The 16917-nt window shown below is 45.4% G+C and overlaps 1 protein-coding gene across 1 annotated transcript in view; it reads left to right on the top strand.

Annotated features, from left to right (window-relative positions):
- GTF3C1 (general transcription factor IIIC subunit 1) overlaps positions 1-16917 on the top strand; it is a 1928973-nt gene that overhangs the window by 404831 nt on the left and 1507225 nt on the right. The window contains exons 10-11 of the mRNA XM_069210709.1: positions 5165-5283; positions 11751-11890. Of these exons, the coding sequence (XP_069066810.1) occupies positions 5165-5283; positions 11751-11890 (259 nt within the window). The remainder of the gene's footprint in view (positions 1-5164; positions 5284-11750; positions 11891-16917) is intronic.

Raw genomic sequence — 16917 nt, 5'->3', positions numbered from 1 at the left:
CTTGTCTAATTTTACTAATTTGAAGAAAAGAGGAGGAGGATTTTGGAGTTATTTTAAAGTAGAAACTGTTCAATAAGTTGTTTTGACATGTTTCAGTACAAAGAAAGAAGGAAGATGGCTCGGGATTTTGGCCTTTTATTGACTTGTGTATTGTTTTCAGTGTTTTATATTCTTTGAAGTGGCTGCTGCAGAAGGGTCAATAAAGGAGTTTAGGGATATTATTAGTCTCTTTGTCGTTAATAAAATTCAGATTTTCTTCCTACCAGGCTGTGGAAAATCTACATTATTCCATCCAAAATATGCCTTTAGTTTCCACATTGATAGGACTGAGCAGCACTGCTTCAGTGATGAGCTTTTTCTTTTTACTAGTGCAAAAAAGAGAATGGACGTCCAGAAGAGAAGCGGATCTGTGTTTCCTTGGCTTTAAGCTGTGTTGTACCCTGGCCAGAGAGATTCCTCATGGCACTCTTGAGCAAAGGTGTACCTACAGCCCTTACTTAAGTTGTTGCTGTCTTGTACTTCTGTCAGGACCCTGTATGGGCTTCTGCCTGTACTTTCTTATGGCTGTTATTATATCACCCTTCCAGGCAACATGGATGCCAGCTTTGCCTCTTTAGTCGTACATCACCATCTGGTGTAAGTCTGTTCACGCCCACCTCCTTTTGATGGGGCTGCTGTGGAATTGATTCAAAAGGTGAAGAATCTACAAGTAGAATTATCTCTCAGAAAAATAAGTTACTTACATTTGGTAATGCTTTTTTTTGGTACGTAGTGTTTAACCGCAAATTACTTACTGTCCGTTTACGTTCTGGGGAGTGGGCCTCTAGGAGTTAATGTTCTAAATTAAATTGTCACTGTGCTGGCTTACACATGCAATATGTCAGTAACAGAAAAGGGAGAAAAACTGAAGTCATTGTGCAGTGCTGGTGCCAACTTGTGGCTCCATGTCCTCATGCCAGGGGTGTCATAATGGAGGCGGATAGCTATACCTCTCTATGTTTAGGTGGTATTGAAGCTTTTCTGCATCTAGTCTGGCACATATGATGTAGGAAGCTGGCCTAGTGTGTGGTGAACACCTATGGTGTTATCACCTTATACCAGATCCAGTTAATCCCATATTAGTGAAGTGTAGGCAGTGCCTAGGAAGCCAGGGCTCTCTAGAGGTAGCTGTGGATGACCAGCCAAGACTTATCTAGGAGACATGCAAAGCTTATGCAATACCACTATAGTTAAAAACTACTTAGACACATGAAAGGACCACACATTCTACAAAAATAAAGGTACTTTATTATTATATTTTTTATATTATTGTTATAGTAACACAAAGAGTACAATACTGACTAGGCAATCTCCCAACTGGAGGTAAGTAAACACACTATTATATACACATTAGCAATCAGTAAATAGCACAGAAAACAATAGGCATTGGTTAAATCAATAGCAAATAGGGAGGGCCTTAGGGGAGGGCCAAACCATATACTAAAAAAGTGGAATGTGAAAGGCAGTCCCCCACCCAAGGAAGTGGTATGGGTAGAAGGGAGCTGTAGGAACCAGGAACCAAAAGAGGTGAGTTCTAGAGAGACCCCCAGCGACCAGTCGAGCAGAGGTAAGTAACTGGTTTCCCCCAAGACCAACAGGGGGACTTTGGAAAAGGATTATGCAAGACTCAACTAAGATTGGAAGACGCCAAAGGTAGATCCTGGCAGAAGAGGACCTGCAAAGGAAGGGGGCCAAGTCCAGTTCGAGATTGGTTGTCCGGTTGTGGCAGGAGCCACTACCCACCCTTCTGTGGATGCAGGACCAGTTCGATGGTGGGTGAAGAAGGTCAGCAGTGCAGTACAGGAGCTGAAAAGTAGTTCCAGAAGTGATGCCCCACATCAGTGGTTGAGATGCAGTTGGTCAGTGGTGCTGGAGAACCACCAACAAGCTTTGGCAAATGCAAGAGGTTGAGAAGGGGGTTTGGAAGGCTGAAGAGGACCAGCAAGGTCCAGGGGACTCAAACCAAGAAGGGGAGTCTGGGGTGACCCTCAGCAGCTGTGAGTCACAAGAGGAGGCAGCCCCCACAAGAAAATCACTGGCAGCAGGAACAGGAGTCGCAGTAAGGCCATCTCAGCACCCCTGAAGAGGAGCCCCACGTTGCTGAAGCAGCAGACAGGAGACTGTGCTTTGCAGGAAGGAGTGCTGGGGGAAGGGGCTACATGGAGCTTGGAAGAACATACAAGCTTTGGTAGCTGCAAGAGTCGCGGTGCAAAGGGGTACTGTCCTGCAAGGAGAGGCAAGAGCTTCCTGTCTCTCAAGTTGGACAGCTGGTAGAGAGAACCGATGGGACCACTCCATACCACCACCTGTTATGTAGGATCCACGCAGCTCCGGAGAAGTGAAGATCCATGCAGCTGGTCGTCTTATCAGTTTGTACTTTTGGATGCAGGGGAGAGACTCCTTCTCTCTAAGGGACATTCCTTCTTACTTCTTGTGCAGGCTGAAGACTCGTCGCCCTCAGAGGATGCACAGCCAGGGAAATGTTGCAGTTGCTGCAGGGGGCCGGAGAAACAACGTTGAAGAGTGGAGTCGTCGCTGAGGTTGCAGATTGTTGGTTCCTAAAGGCTCCAGTTTCAGTCCCAGTGGCCAGAAGATGAAGTAAATGATTCAGAGGAGTCCTGCTCCAAACTTGCACGTCGAATCTGAGGACCCACCCAAGAGGAAGGCCCTAAATGCCCCAGGAAGGAGGATTAGTCACCTATAAGTGTGACCACCTGGGGCTGTGATGTCACCTATCTGACCTGGCCACTCAGATGCTCCAAAGGGCCTCTGCCCACCTTGGATTCAAGATGGCAGAATCGAGTGGACACCAGGAGGAGTTCTGGTCAGGGGAGTGGCCACTCCAATTTCGTGCCAGCGTAGGGACCAGGGGTCCCTGGACTTGTGCAAACTGCTTTATGGAAGGTGGGCACCAAATGTGCTCTTCAAAGCATACCAGTGGCTTGGGGAGGATAACCCTCCAAAGCCACTGTAGGCGGGCGTCGCTCGCCTCGCCTCGCCTACAAACATGCAGACTTGGCGTTCGCCCGACGCCTTCCCCGACCTCCGCCCACGTCGTCATGGAGACGCGTGGGGGCGGAGACGGCAATCAGCGCCCGACTTCCGGGTTGCCGGAACGTTAAAAACAGGAGACGCCGCGACCAAGGGGGAGGAGGAGAAACCGGAGCCGGAGGAATTCCCAGAAGAACGCGAACGAGGAGACCAGGAGCAGAGAGCCGTTTCCGACGACGTGAAGACGGCCGGAACAGAGATTCGAGGAGGACACGAAGCAGCCTGCCACGGCCCAGGAGGGTCGTGGCTACACAAGGTACGGAGCCTTTTTAAGGGCAACAACAGTAAGGGAAGAGAAAGGGAGGGGGGAGAGGGAAGGTGGGAAAAAGATAGGAGGCGAGAGCCGGGAAAGACACCCAGGGCACCCTCCCACTCAACTACTAGAGAGAGAGAGAGAAAAACCCCCTCCTCCTCACAAGTTCCTAACTATCCCCTTAAAAGAAAAACTCCACAAAAACGTATTAGAACTTGTATAATTAACCCCTCACTATTTCCCTCACATCCCCACCTCCCCCCCCCCCCTCACTAATCACAGAAATCAGTAGACCAATAAAATATTGTCCCACTTACCTGCTGTATCCTCTGTTCTTCCGAGGGAAACCGTGGACCAAGGGAAGGACATCTGAAACCCGCCACCTGAAAGAGAGAAAATTAAGGAAGCCATTAAAGACCCTAGAAGTCCCAAGATTGGAAGAAGAGAAACAAAAGGAAGGACGGAAAAGCTACTATCCTAATCACTGTGTTTCACCTCTCATAGAACTTAAAATAAAGCACGAAAACACCTACTAAGGGTTAGAAATCTGCGTCTGTGTTCTCTGTATCCCAGATCACAGCCTCAATCCCCCACAGCCACGTAACACCTGTTTCCAAGAGAGAGGATGTTACCTTCCTTTCCCACAGGAGATCCTTTGTTCTGCCTTCCTCTGCCTGAGCTGGTCAAACAGAAAGAGGGTAGAAACCGGTCTATGGGGTGGGCTGCCAGGAAAACCTCAGAAGACTAGTAGGAGCAATCCTAGGGGTCCTCTAAGAAGGCCCCCAGAGTGCATGCAATCATACAACCAATACTGGCAGCAGTATTGGGGTATGATTCTGACATGTTTGGTACCAAACATGCCCAGGTTCAGAGTTACCATTATGTTGCTGAACACAGATAGTGACCTGTGTCCAGTACACAGTTAAAAATGGCTTCCCCGCACTTACGAAGTCCAATGTAATTGAGCTAGAGTTCGTAGGGGCACCTCTGCTCATACAGGGGTGCCCTCACACACAGGTACCTGCACCCTTCCCTCTGGGCTAAGAGGGCCTACCATTGGATGACTTAGTGACTTGGTGCAGTGACCTGTAGTGAAAGGGTGCATGCACCTTTTCACGCAGGCTACAGTGGCAGTCCTGCAGACACATACTGCATGAGTTCCCATGGGTGGCACACTACATGCTGCAGCCCACGGGGAACCCCTGGTGCTTCAATGCCCTGCATATCTAAGTACCATAATATGGCAACACCAGTATGCCAATTGTGGGGAGTGCAAAGTCTTAAGCAACCAAATTTAGAGGGGGAAAGCACAATCACTGGGGTCCTTGTTAGCAGGATCCCAGTGACAACAGTCAAAACACACTGACAGCAGGCAAAAAGTGGGGGGGGGGTGGACCATGTCAAAAAGAGGGTACTTTCCTACATGTGAGTACTCAAAAAGTGTGTAATGTCCAGAGAGAATTTACCAGAAAGAGTTACTGAAGGGAAGTAAATTCGTTTTCTAGACTTAAAACCTCTTCTGAACACCTTACCATTGTACTTTGAATGAATCAGAGGTACTGCTTGCCACACAAAGGCATCACGTTTTTAATGTTATGGCTTAGAAGTCTACTTTTAAGTTTATGCTTTTGTTACTCATTCCTAAAATGTCATTAACTGTGAGTGATGTAATCTATTTGGTTTTTAGTGTTTGGTGTTTAAAAACCCATATTTTGTGTTTTGTCTCAGTGAGGCTACTAGACTTGAAATACTAGGCAAATAGGTTAATTCCTTCAGCATGCTATGTGGTAGAGTTCAGAAGTTCTTTTTATACTGTTACAGATATGGATTGCAGTTTTGGTAGTTGCAGCCAAGAAGCACAGCTCACCTTTGAGTCACACTCAGCTGTGGAACATGATGATGTAACTTTAGTGGAAGAGATTTTAACGTACAATGAAAAAGTAAGTGAATGGTGTCCTTGACTTTTTATCTAGTGTTTATGTAGATGTGTACACACACACACGCACGCACACACGCGCTCTCGCTCTCTCTCTCGCTCTCTCCAGGTAATATTAACCATTGCAAAAGGAAATATTCTTTCTGATGTTTCGCAGGTGCTGGTATGCATATATTGAGTTCACTCAATTAATAGCCTAAAATGTATTAAGCGACCAGGCAACAAATCATTATTTTAGTTTTCATGTTATTTCTCATTTAAACATTAGTAGAGTACAAGCACTACAACAGGGACATCAGTGACACTGGCCCATTGGGTTATTTTCTCCTTTGCAACACAGTCTACACCATTATCAGAGCTTGGAGAAAAAGAAGCAAACTTAGACGCCTCCTTATCTAGCTCACCAGCAAATCCTGCTTCAGGGCACCACCTGAGTACACAAACTTAGATCACTGTGGACGATTTGAGAACACATCTTTGAGGCTCCTAAGTAAATATGGGAGACTAGAAACACCTTTCAGATTTTTTCTACCCAGGTGCCCTTAAGAATTCTCTCTGCATGTTTAAACAACGTTGTGAGGACCGTCTCAATTATTTTATTTTTTTAGTCTAAAATAACCCACACCCTTGACTCCCATTTCCAGCCATCTTGCCCCATCTAGTGAATCTGAATCTGACCTTACTTCGTCCACCTCAAGCCCCTTTCATTTTCTTCAGTCACCTGGAGACTAAGATTTTCTGAAACTGACCACTCCAACCAAGCATCTAACCCAAGTCATTGTCATTTGCCATACTTACTGTCTCAGTTATATTTTACCTGAAGTATGTCAGTGAATGAGCTAGTTGACCTTTTAGGGAAAACGCGCCTACCAGTATTCCCACAAGGCTTTTTGTATTTCAAGTGCAAATTAATGCTATAATACCAACACCCTGTCTTTGTTTCCTGCACAAGTTCACATTTTGAGCATGTTTGGTTGTGATGGATTCATTAAACTGCAGTTTGTTCACCATAGAATCTTCTGCATGCTCCAGACTGAATCTAGAAATCTTCATCAGTGCTCCTACATGCCACTAGGTGGTGCCAAGTGGCACCACATTGGCTCTGTACCTCCCTGAAAGTGACAAAGCAAAGCGACATATAAGCTGCACGTATGGGCTGACATCAGTCCATTTCTTTCTGCGCTTTCCCAGGTGGATCCTGAGCTATGCTCCTAATTTAGTCAGTCTTCCAGTGACTCTAAAAAGCAAAATCCAGTGTGCTAGGTAACGCTGTCCGCCAAGGTGCAACAACTTCAGCAAACACAATGTATAGGCTTGGGCCACAACTCAGTTCTGTGACAGGTATGCCCTCATGCATTCAAGGCAATCCGGAACAGAGAATTTAAACTGTATGCCACAAGTTACAAAGAGGTTGCAACATTCACACAAGTCCCACTCCAAGTTGCGGATCCTACCCCATTCCTGCCACAGGTTAGTGTTGAACTTTAAGTCTTCCAATAAGTAAAAAATAAATTTGAAGCGTAGACATAAAGCAAAGTGGGGCATGTCACCATCCTTTCATTCTGAATTCGAAGAGAAGGCACAACGGGATCATGATGAATGTAAGTTAGCCTTAGAGGTCTCTGGTTACGGAGCTTAAACCTCTACTGATCCTGGTGCAATGAGTTACTCAAGCCATTAATGACACCCCAGCAGAGGTGTTTTGTGTGCTTCCAGTTCTCAGTGGCGTACCTTTAGGTCCCAAGGAGCCACAAGGGCCACTAGTATTGTTACTGCCGATGTATCCATCTCTATGCTGCCTAACCCGTTGGGACTCACTTTGGGGGTCCCATAGGCAGACACCGATACAAGCTTCCACTCTGGCTGCTGCTCCTGTTCAGGTCTCCTCTGTGTTGATGCTGATGCTAGTGGTGCCGGAAGAAGATCCGGTATTGATACCCATGTCTGACACCAAATCTGCTTCGCTAGATGTCATCTGATGTTCTATGAGATTACAAACATGCAACCAGTTAGCATATACCCGGATTCTGATCTGGTGCCTCTACCGGGGTGTACATGCCTGCAGATGCTCCATTATCTTCTTGGCTCTGATTAAGATCAAGGGACAACCCAGGATATGGTGATGGGTGGGAGGTGGCTTTTTCCCCCTTTGCTACACAGATGTCTTTTGCATGTGTTTACAAGTGCCTAGTCGCATTGACATCTCTTGAGGCAGCGTTTGACATGTGACAGACCAACAAACTGAAGAAAATGCATAATTTGCAGTGGTGTTCTGGAGGGCAGCTGAATTTCTGGATTTGCAGCTGTTTTCAATTGAGAAAAAACAAATGTTCTTAGAGGAATTTTGCACATTTGGGCCAGCTTTCTGAACTTTTACTCCCTTTTAATGAGTCCTTCACCAATACCTTGATGACCACTTGGTCAAAGCCCTAGAGTCCTCTTTAGCTCAAATGATTCATGAAGGATAAGAAGAGTTCAAATATAATATCTGCTGGCGTAGATATTACTGATTGTGTCAGAAGGGCAGTTAGCACCAGTGTTCTACTTTGTCAACATGTGGATCCGCTCCATAGGCTTTCCTGGCAATGTAAAGGCCTCTCTCTTGGATGTGGAGGGTCACAACTCTTCTGTGAGAGGGCACACACTGCACTGGAGTCCTCTAGGGAAAGTAGAACCATGGCACCCTCCTTGAGTCTGTTGACCCCTGACAATCAGTTTCCACACCTATTCAGAAAGTTCAGGGGCTTTTCCAGAGAGCTGGCATATAGGTAAAAACTGCTTTCCCAACCGATATAGAATTCACCCCACTTCTGACATGGATCTGGTAGGCCCCATGTGGTCCAAAAAAGGGGCATCAGTCCTCCCATACTTCTTCCCCCTCCCGCAGCAGCCACCAAACCACTTTAGTTTGCCATAATGGTGCATGCCCTCCCAGTGGTGGGATAGGGCAGGATTCATAATGTCCTACAAATATGGCAATCTGTTACTTCTGACAGATGGGTCTAACAAATCAATAAACATGGTTAAGGACTACCATTTCGTTTTTTGCCCTACAAAATATTCCACCCTTCAAATCCGAAGCGAATTTCAGAAAAGCAACTGTCCATTCTGCTCCTGAAGGGGGTCGGTGTTATTCTCCAAGGTTGCGATTAAGAAGGGTACCAGACTCAGAAAAAGGGTGTTGTTAGTCTTTGTGTTTCCTTGTGCAGAAGGAAGATGGTGGGGTCTTAGGCCTATTTTGGACCTTTGGTCTCTAAATGCCTTCCTGGTAAGGGATGCATCCAAATTACTAACTTGGCTGCATATCCTGTCTGCTCTGCACATGGGTAATTGGGTGGTGCTCTTTGACCTTCAGAACACATATTTTCATATACCAATACTGCATTCCACAGATGCTACCTACAGTTCATGATGGGAGGCCAGGAGCATTTTCAGTTTGCTGAGCTCCCCTTCAGCCACCTCTCCTGTGTTTACGTAAGTGATGGTGGTGGTTGCGGCCCATCTTTGGAGCTCAAGAATACCAATTTTCCCTTAACTTGTTGACTGGCTGTTGATAGCGGGCCTGCCACAGTCAATCATAGAAATCTCCCAATGATGACAAAGCTCCAGACTTCATTGGGATTCACTGTCAGCAAGCCAAAATAGTACCTGACTCCTTCAAAGAGGCTTCCACTCAAGAGACCTATCATGGACAAAGTGCGGTTCAGGGCCTTCCTCCCACCACAAAAAGGGCATCACATTCATGCTCTGATCCTGATGTTTCAGCATTGATAATGCATCTGGGTGAGGACACCTCAGGTTTCTTGGCCTTTCAGTCTCCCGAATCCTCCCGATAGCTATGAAATGTGGGCTCTGCAATGAAGGATATCTGACCAATGTCATTCAGATCCTAGTGGTCCAGTGACAGGCCCCTCTCCCTTCTCCACCCAGAACTAATGGTTGTGACGAATGCATCCTTGCTGAGCTGTGTCGATCATCGTGTGAGAGGGAGGTCAGAAAACTCTGGTCTTCAAAGGAAGCCAGACTCCATTTCAGTCTGTTAGAGTTGCAGGCCATTAGTTTGGCTCTAGAGGCCTTTCTGCCACCTATTAAAGGGAAGACTAGTGGTGCACGTTCTTATGCACAGTACCACTGACACGTATTATTGCAACAATCCTGGGTCCTGTGCCAAGGTACTATTCGGAGTTGGAGCACCAGGGTGTTTTCCTAATTACGAACCACCTGGCAGAGTCTGTGAGTACCAGAGCAGAGGAGCTGAGAAGGTAGTGGCTGGTATGTCATTAGAGGTGACTGCATTTTCAAGTAGCAGATGGCATCTTCCAACAGTTTGGGAAACACCTTGCTAGATCTTCTTGCCACCATCGAGAAGGCAGTGTTGAACGTTTTGCGCATGGGAGTTACTGCAAGAACACTCCTAAAGAGATGCCATTTGGCTGGAATAGAACACTGAACTCTTTCCTGCCTCAGTTTCACATCCTGAGAGTGCTGACAAAGATAAAGAGCAACTGGACCCAAGTTATGTTTATAGCCCCAGATTAGCAAGAATCTTCTGTTGCGGTGACAGGGGCAGGGTCCTTTACCTCAATTTGCACAATCTACACCTGCGTGCATGGTGATTGAGCGGTACCAAGTGACTGTGTTTGATCTGTAGCTTCAAGTGGTGAAATCATCCTTGCTGCCAAGTGCCCTTGCGTGAAATTTTTATGCAAGGCGCTGGAAAAATGTTTGTGACCTAATGTGGCAGTTGTAAGACTGATCGCTTACAGGCAAAGCTGTTGGGATCATTTCTTTAATTTATCTTTGGTCATGCAAGGCATTGCAGTGGGCACAGTCAAGGAGTTTGTCGGACATTTATTAGTTTACTGGACCTACTGCCCTTTTAAAAAAAAAAAAAAAAAAAATGTGATGAGATTTGTTGAAGATTTGAAAAACATCTTCGATCCCAAGCCATCAGTGATGCAAAGGGGGACCTTAACATGTTCTTACATCCTTCGAGCTGGTGCATAGCTGCTTGCAGCTTCTTCTGACTTTAAAGACTTGTTTCCTCTTCTCGATTATGTCAACTTGAGTGAACTCCAGACGCCTTCTGTGCAACTGCCATACACCACTGTTTTCCAGACAAGTTTGTTTTGAGGTCTTGGGCGGCACTCTTGCCAAAAGTAGTAACTCTTTTTCATGTTGGGCAATCCATTTCTTTGCCAGTGTTTGTTTTGCCCTGAAAAGAAGAGGAGAAGCCACATTGGCTGGACCCCAAAGGGTCTTTGAGATTTTTATATTGATCATACCAAGGGTCACCATGTGGATGATAACTTTTTCTGGGGTCCTCCGGGATGCAGAAAGGGAATGCAGAAGACGACCCTGTCAAGTTGGATAGTCTTGTGCATCACAATCTGCTACACTTTCACCAAGAAACAGCCTCTGGAAGATCTAAGAGCCCAGTCTACCAGGGCTAAGCCTGGTACTGTTGCTTTGGCTTGTGGAGCCCTTGTCCTTGACGTGTCAGGCTACCTCGTGGGCATCACTGCATACATTTAGAAAGTACTACACTACCGCCTTGACAGCTAAGCCCAGCAGGAAGGACACTTTGCTCACTCCGTCCAGTAGGGCTTTTTGTTCTGAGTCCACCCCACAGACCCTCCACCTGGGGAGCCTCTGCTTTGGTGTTAATTGTAAGGTGAGAAGTATTAGTCAGGAAAAAAGTTACTTACCTTGGGTAATGCTTTTTCTGGTGGGTACTCTAACTGCAGATTCCTCACTGACCTTCAACTTCCTCATACTGCATAGTGGCCTTTTTCAATCTTAAAAGGTCTCAAATTAATTCTAAAAAGGTCCCAAGTTAGTATTCAACTTGCTAGTAACAATAATTAACACTCTACTGCTGAGAGCATTTAAAGGTGAAAAACAAACTGACCTCAGCGGCCTGGTGTGTATGTGGCTCTGCTCTGTCATTTCTTGGGCAATAAGGAGCCAACACGGAGCTGTACAAGATCAGGTAGTGGTGTGTAAGAGGCCAGGTAAGAAAAAGCTTTCTGGATCTACCAAAGGCAAGTGACTTGTTGGGTAACTACATTGGGAAAGCAACTTAACCTAGGTTGGGAGCAGGAGGGAAATGGTGACATACATATGGTTTTGAATTGGACTTTTATGGACAACAATCGGTGACATTATTATTTAAGGTGTTTCTTGGGTGCTGTTATCTCTTGGTGCTGTTTGGGCAGGAGAAGGGGTCTTATTGAACAAAGTGTCAAATGTCAATGTATGAAGTTTGCTTTTTCATGTGATGTTGCTCCAGTGCGATCAAACGTACGCTCGTTAGAAGGTGCCTGTGGGCCAGGAGTACAAGTATTAATGAGGTGCGTGATTTGTACTAAAGTTATGGATTTATGCACATTGCAATCAATCTTCCCCTACCAATATACATCTTTGATATAGAATTCCAGATTTAACTTTGGCTCTTTATTTCCCGACTAGGAAAAGAATTTGGAGCTGAAAAAGAAAAAAGGCACCAAGACCTTAGCAGAGAGGCCACATGAAACATACAGGCTGTTAAAACGTAGAAATATAATTGTTGAATCTGTACGCAATTTGCGACTAATAGAAAGTCTATTCACGTAAGAATTAATTTTTACTTTTTGTAATTTCTGAAGGGGAATACTTTTATTCAATGAATAAGTGAATTTTAATCCACCAAAATATATTAATTGTTTCAGAAGTGTTTGACTTATTAATTTGCTTGTTTGGGATTAGTGCAGCTTGCCATATTTGAGCAGCTTCAGTGCTGTGCAGTGAAAGATGAGATTCAATATTTGTGACCTGGGGACAGATAATGTGATGGATCTCAGTCACACTGCTCAAGTGACTCCTCCTCTTGGCGATAATGCGCATCGACTCTGTTGTTAGATTATTTTCTCTCCACTGTTTGGTTCGTATGGGTGTGCCTCCAGTCCAAGCTTTGACTCAGTTTCGGTTCAGTCTTTGATCTTTTTCTATCCTTTTCGTCTGTATTGTTACTGTTTGTGTTCTTAAATCTGCACTTCACTGGAAAATCTTGTTGATTCGATTCTGTTCAACTGAAGCCTCTTCAGTGCACTGCCCTTCGGGGTCCTAACTTCAACACCCCTACCAGTTTCCCTGAAAATGTGCCACTGGTAATGGAATGCTCGCCGTTTCGGTTTTGTTCATGTTGCCACACAAAGTATCTGCAAACAGATCAACACTGGGTGTGCAACTTGTGCCTGTCTCTGAACCACAAAGCATCTGACTGCGACAAATCAAAATCCTTCAGGTCCAAGAAAACACTTCAGGACTGCATAGCTCGTCACCTTGAGATGTCTCACAGAACCATGTTAAAAGGTATGTTTTAGCATACTGATAGTTTGAAAGACCCTATTAGAGCTAGAGTAGTAAAATGGAGAGTGGACAAAAAGTATAAGCCTGCACCATCTCATTCTGTCTTCATCAGAGGATAGCTACCACCAGACTCATTAGGTGTCACCACAGCATGCAAAGGGCCAACTCCCAAGCCACTGGGGGGCGAGACAGCGCATCCAGATAAGAAAAGAAAAAGGGTAGACGCTGTGGGGGGAAAAGGGTTGCAGCTCAGGCTGCAGACATTTTACAGGCACTTCTAGCACACTATGATTGCAGTTCCTGGGACGAGATGGAAGAGTTACTTCAGGAGCACAGAAAACGCAATCAGCAGTTGGTTGCAGAGGGACAAACCATCTCAAACACCTCCATAAGGTGTGTGCTTGATGCGGCTTACACTCCAGCAAAGGGAATAAACTCCAGTATTCTCCTAAAACGTCACGCCTAGCTTAGGATTTCTGGGTTTAAACCCAAAGTTCAACAGGCTGCGCCTTGAACATGCCATTTGACAAGGAGCATTTGTTTAGTCTCTACTCTAGAAAAGATAAAGAAAGACACAAAGATCGCTAAGGCCATGGGAGTGCTGCAAACACTTGCTCACTGTGGCAGTTTTAGTCGTCCAGCCTACTGTGGGACACACAAATCTACCTCTTCATAGGCATCCACCTCTTACCAAAAACATTCACAAGGGTCCTTTGCAAAGAGCTACTGCCATAGCTCTTTCAGAGGCAGTAACATCAAGGGTAGAGGTAATGGGGCCTCCCACGTGGAGCCACATCCTCTGCAGTGACTATCCTGTCCTACCCCTTGATCACATAACACCTGTTGGGGGTAGACTGCAATATTTCATTCCAGCCTGGCATTTAATCACAACAGACAAGTGGATATTAGCCATTATCCTACATGGCTACTGTCTGGTGCTCATTACCTCACCACCAAATATTCCACCTCACTCCCAAGCCTGCGCAGGGACATCAAACATTGCTCAGCCAATAAGTTCAAGCTCTTCTCCTCAAAGAATCTATAGAACCTGCTCCTCTTCCACATCAGGGCTCAGGGGTATCCTCTGTTGTCCCTAAACCCCAGAAAGGAGGGATCGTTAAGGCCAATCTTAGATCTCAGGCCTTTAAACAAATTCATACTATTAGATCACTTCTACATGTTCAGCTTACAGGATGTCATTCTGCCTCCTCAAAAGGGTGACTTTATGGCAACAATAGACCTATAGGACATCTATTTCCATGTATCAATACACCAAACTCTTTGCAGACTCTTAAGGTTTGTCTTAGCAGGCAAACAACCAATTCAAGGTTCTCCCATTCGGGGTCACTACAGCACCCTGAGTTTTCACCAAATGCCTAGCAGTGGTAGCAGGCCATCTACACAGACAAAATGTCCATGTATTTCCTTACATAGATGACTTGCTTATCAAAGCCAACACTGATCATTAGTGCCTGCAAAACACTCAGATGACAATACATCTTCTCCATAGCTTAGTGTTTACAGTCAACATTTCCAAGTCTCATCTGCATCCATTACTGGTTCAACCACATTTAGGGGCAGGCCTAAATACACAACTAGGATTAGCCTACCCCAGTCCCAAAGCCTTCATGCAAAATTATCTGTTTCACTCAAATCATCAACTCACAGTGAGGATGGTCATGTGTTCTTTAGGGATGATGGCCTCTGGTATTGCCATAGTTCCCCACGCAAGATTATACATGTGTAATGTCTAGCTCATCAGTGGTTTCAGTCACAGGGTCAGTTGGAAGATCTAGTGTCGATAGACTGCCACATTCACTGTTTCCTGCAATGGTTGAACACCATCAACCTATTGAAGGGGCGGTCTTTTCTTCACCTTTTTCCCCACATCATTCTTGCAACGGACCATCAGGCAGGAACAAAAACTCAGTGGAGGGTGTCTGGGATGCCAAGCACCAATCTCTCCACATCAACTACCTAGAACTTCCAACTGTTCGCCTAGCATTGAAAGCATTCCTACCTCATCTCACACGGAAGGTTGTCCTAATCCAGACAGACAGCATAACAGCCATGTATTGCCTGCAGAAACAAGGGGGGGGGGGGGGGGCACGGTCTCAACAACTCACACCTGTCTCAGACCATCTGGAATTGGGCTCTACATGACCCCATTCTCCTGCTAGCAGAATACCTACTGGGAACAGGCAAAGATTTTGCAAACCTGCTCATCAGGATGCTTCAACAAGTCCATTAATGGCAACTCCACCCACAAGTACTCATACCCTACTTCCAAAAGTGGGGGTCCCCCTCAAATAGACCTTTTTGCTACAGCAGAAAATGAAAAAATGCCTGAACTTTTCCTCCAGGTTCCCACATTCACTACCCAAGGACAGTGCAGTATGGAGGAGCTGGCCATGGATATTTGCCTACATTTTTCCACCTCTCTCTCCTACATTTCTGGTTCAGCAGACTTCTTTAACTATTTTTTTAAAACAAGTTTTGTTGTTTTACAGTGGTTAATTCAGCACTAATATTACACTGTATCATAGCTGATCCCATATTTATCCATGATCTTTAGTAGCTCCCACCTAGGCTTGTCAGCCTTGGTTCACAACACTACTAGACCTTTCTGTAGTTCCACCCAGGAAGCTCCTCAACAGGCTGGATCTTCTAACTTGGAACCAGGGACAAATCAGGCATCCAGACCCCAAAACTCTCACTTAGCAGTTTGGCTCCGGAGGTCAGAAAGTTTGGTTACCTAACTTGCCACCAGAATTTATGGATATTCTTAAGAAAGCACGTTGACCCACCATTAGGGCCTGCTAGGCAGCAAAATGGAAACATTCTGTTTGCTGCTGCCACTCAGAACAAATTGACCCTTTCAAAGCCACGGTGTCTGCTACCTACTTCCCTTACAAAAGGCTGAATTAGCTTTCACCTCTATACTGTTACATCCTGCTGCAATGGCAGTCTATCTCCTAAATAGCACCTTTCTCTGTTCAAAATTCAGTTATCAAAGCCTTCATGGAACGACTCAAACAAGGTATTCCACCAAGGGTTCAGCCTGCTCCTTCTTGGAACCTTAATATCATACTCACAAACTCCCCATTTGAACCTCTATACTCATGCCCTCTTCAATTCCTTTCTTGCAATGTGGCATTTATGTGTCGCTAACACTTCACTTGGGCATGTTGGTGAGCTCCAGGCTTCAACCTTAGAACAACCCTTCTTCCAAATACACAGACAAGGTGATTCTCCACACCACCCTAAATTCCCTCGTAAGGTAGTGTCTCAAACCCCGAAACCGGTCCCAGGATGCTTGTTTCCGGTCCAGTGAGGACCTGGCTTGGCAGTTCGGGCTGGACTGTTCCCATGAGGAACAGGGTCAAGACTGATTTGCATATGGCTGGGTCCAAACTGGGGTGGCATGGTGAGCAAAAAAACGATGGATTAAACCCAGATCTGTGACTGGGGGTGAGTGTCTGACAATGTTCAGCATTCCGTCCATCACTTGTTGTTTTTTCAATTTCACTGTAACCAATTATTGAATTGCCACTTTTTTTCCTCAACTAGTCTGTTGTGCAAAAGGCTCTTCCTACAGTAGATGTTAATAGAGCACTTATGTTCCAAATCAACAGAACTAAAACTTTTTTAGAAACTTTAAGCAGCTTTTTGCTGCCTTTTCACCATCACAAAAGGCAACCCCATAGCCAAATTAGGCTTAACCACATGGATAGTACAATGCATTCAAGGTTGCTGTGCTAAAGCTAAAAGACCTTCACCTGTTCCTCCCAGAGCACATTGCTTGGAAAAGGAAGCCACCATGGCCCTTTCAAGTAATATTCCCATAGCTGATATATGTAAGGCAGCTACATGGTCCACAACACACAACTTCACCAAACATTGCGTGGATGTTTTAGCATGTCAGCAAGCCAGTGTAGGTCAGGCAGTGCTACGTGCCCTATTTCAAACAACTGCAACACCCACAGGTTAGCAACCACGTCTGAGGGGGACTGCTTTATATTCTTTGCAGAGCATGTGTATCTTTAGCTACACATGCCATCGATTGGAATATGTTACTTACCCTGTAAGCATGTTTGTGGAATGTAGAGTTGTAGATTCACTTGCGACCACCCTCCTCCCTGGACACTTGTGGCTGTTGCAGTTAGTTACAACTGCTATTTTCTCTATAGGTACATTTTGCATGTTCATTGCATTACTTACACGTACTTTACACTCCTTCACTCTTCTGTGGGGAAACAATCAAACAATACAGTTTATGCTGATGCGT

The sequence above is a fragment of the Pleurodeles waltl genome, chromosome 10, assembly GCF_031143425.1.
Source record: "Pleurodeles waltl isolate 20211129_DDA chromosome 10, aPleWal1.hap1.20221129, whole genome shotgun sequence".
NCBI lineage: Eukaryota > Metazoa > Chordata > Amphibia > Caudata > Salamandridae > Pleurodeles > Pleurodeles waltl.
Note: the sequence above shows the minus strand (reverse complement) of the source record. Positions and strands in the feature narration are given on the sequence as shown.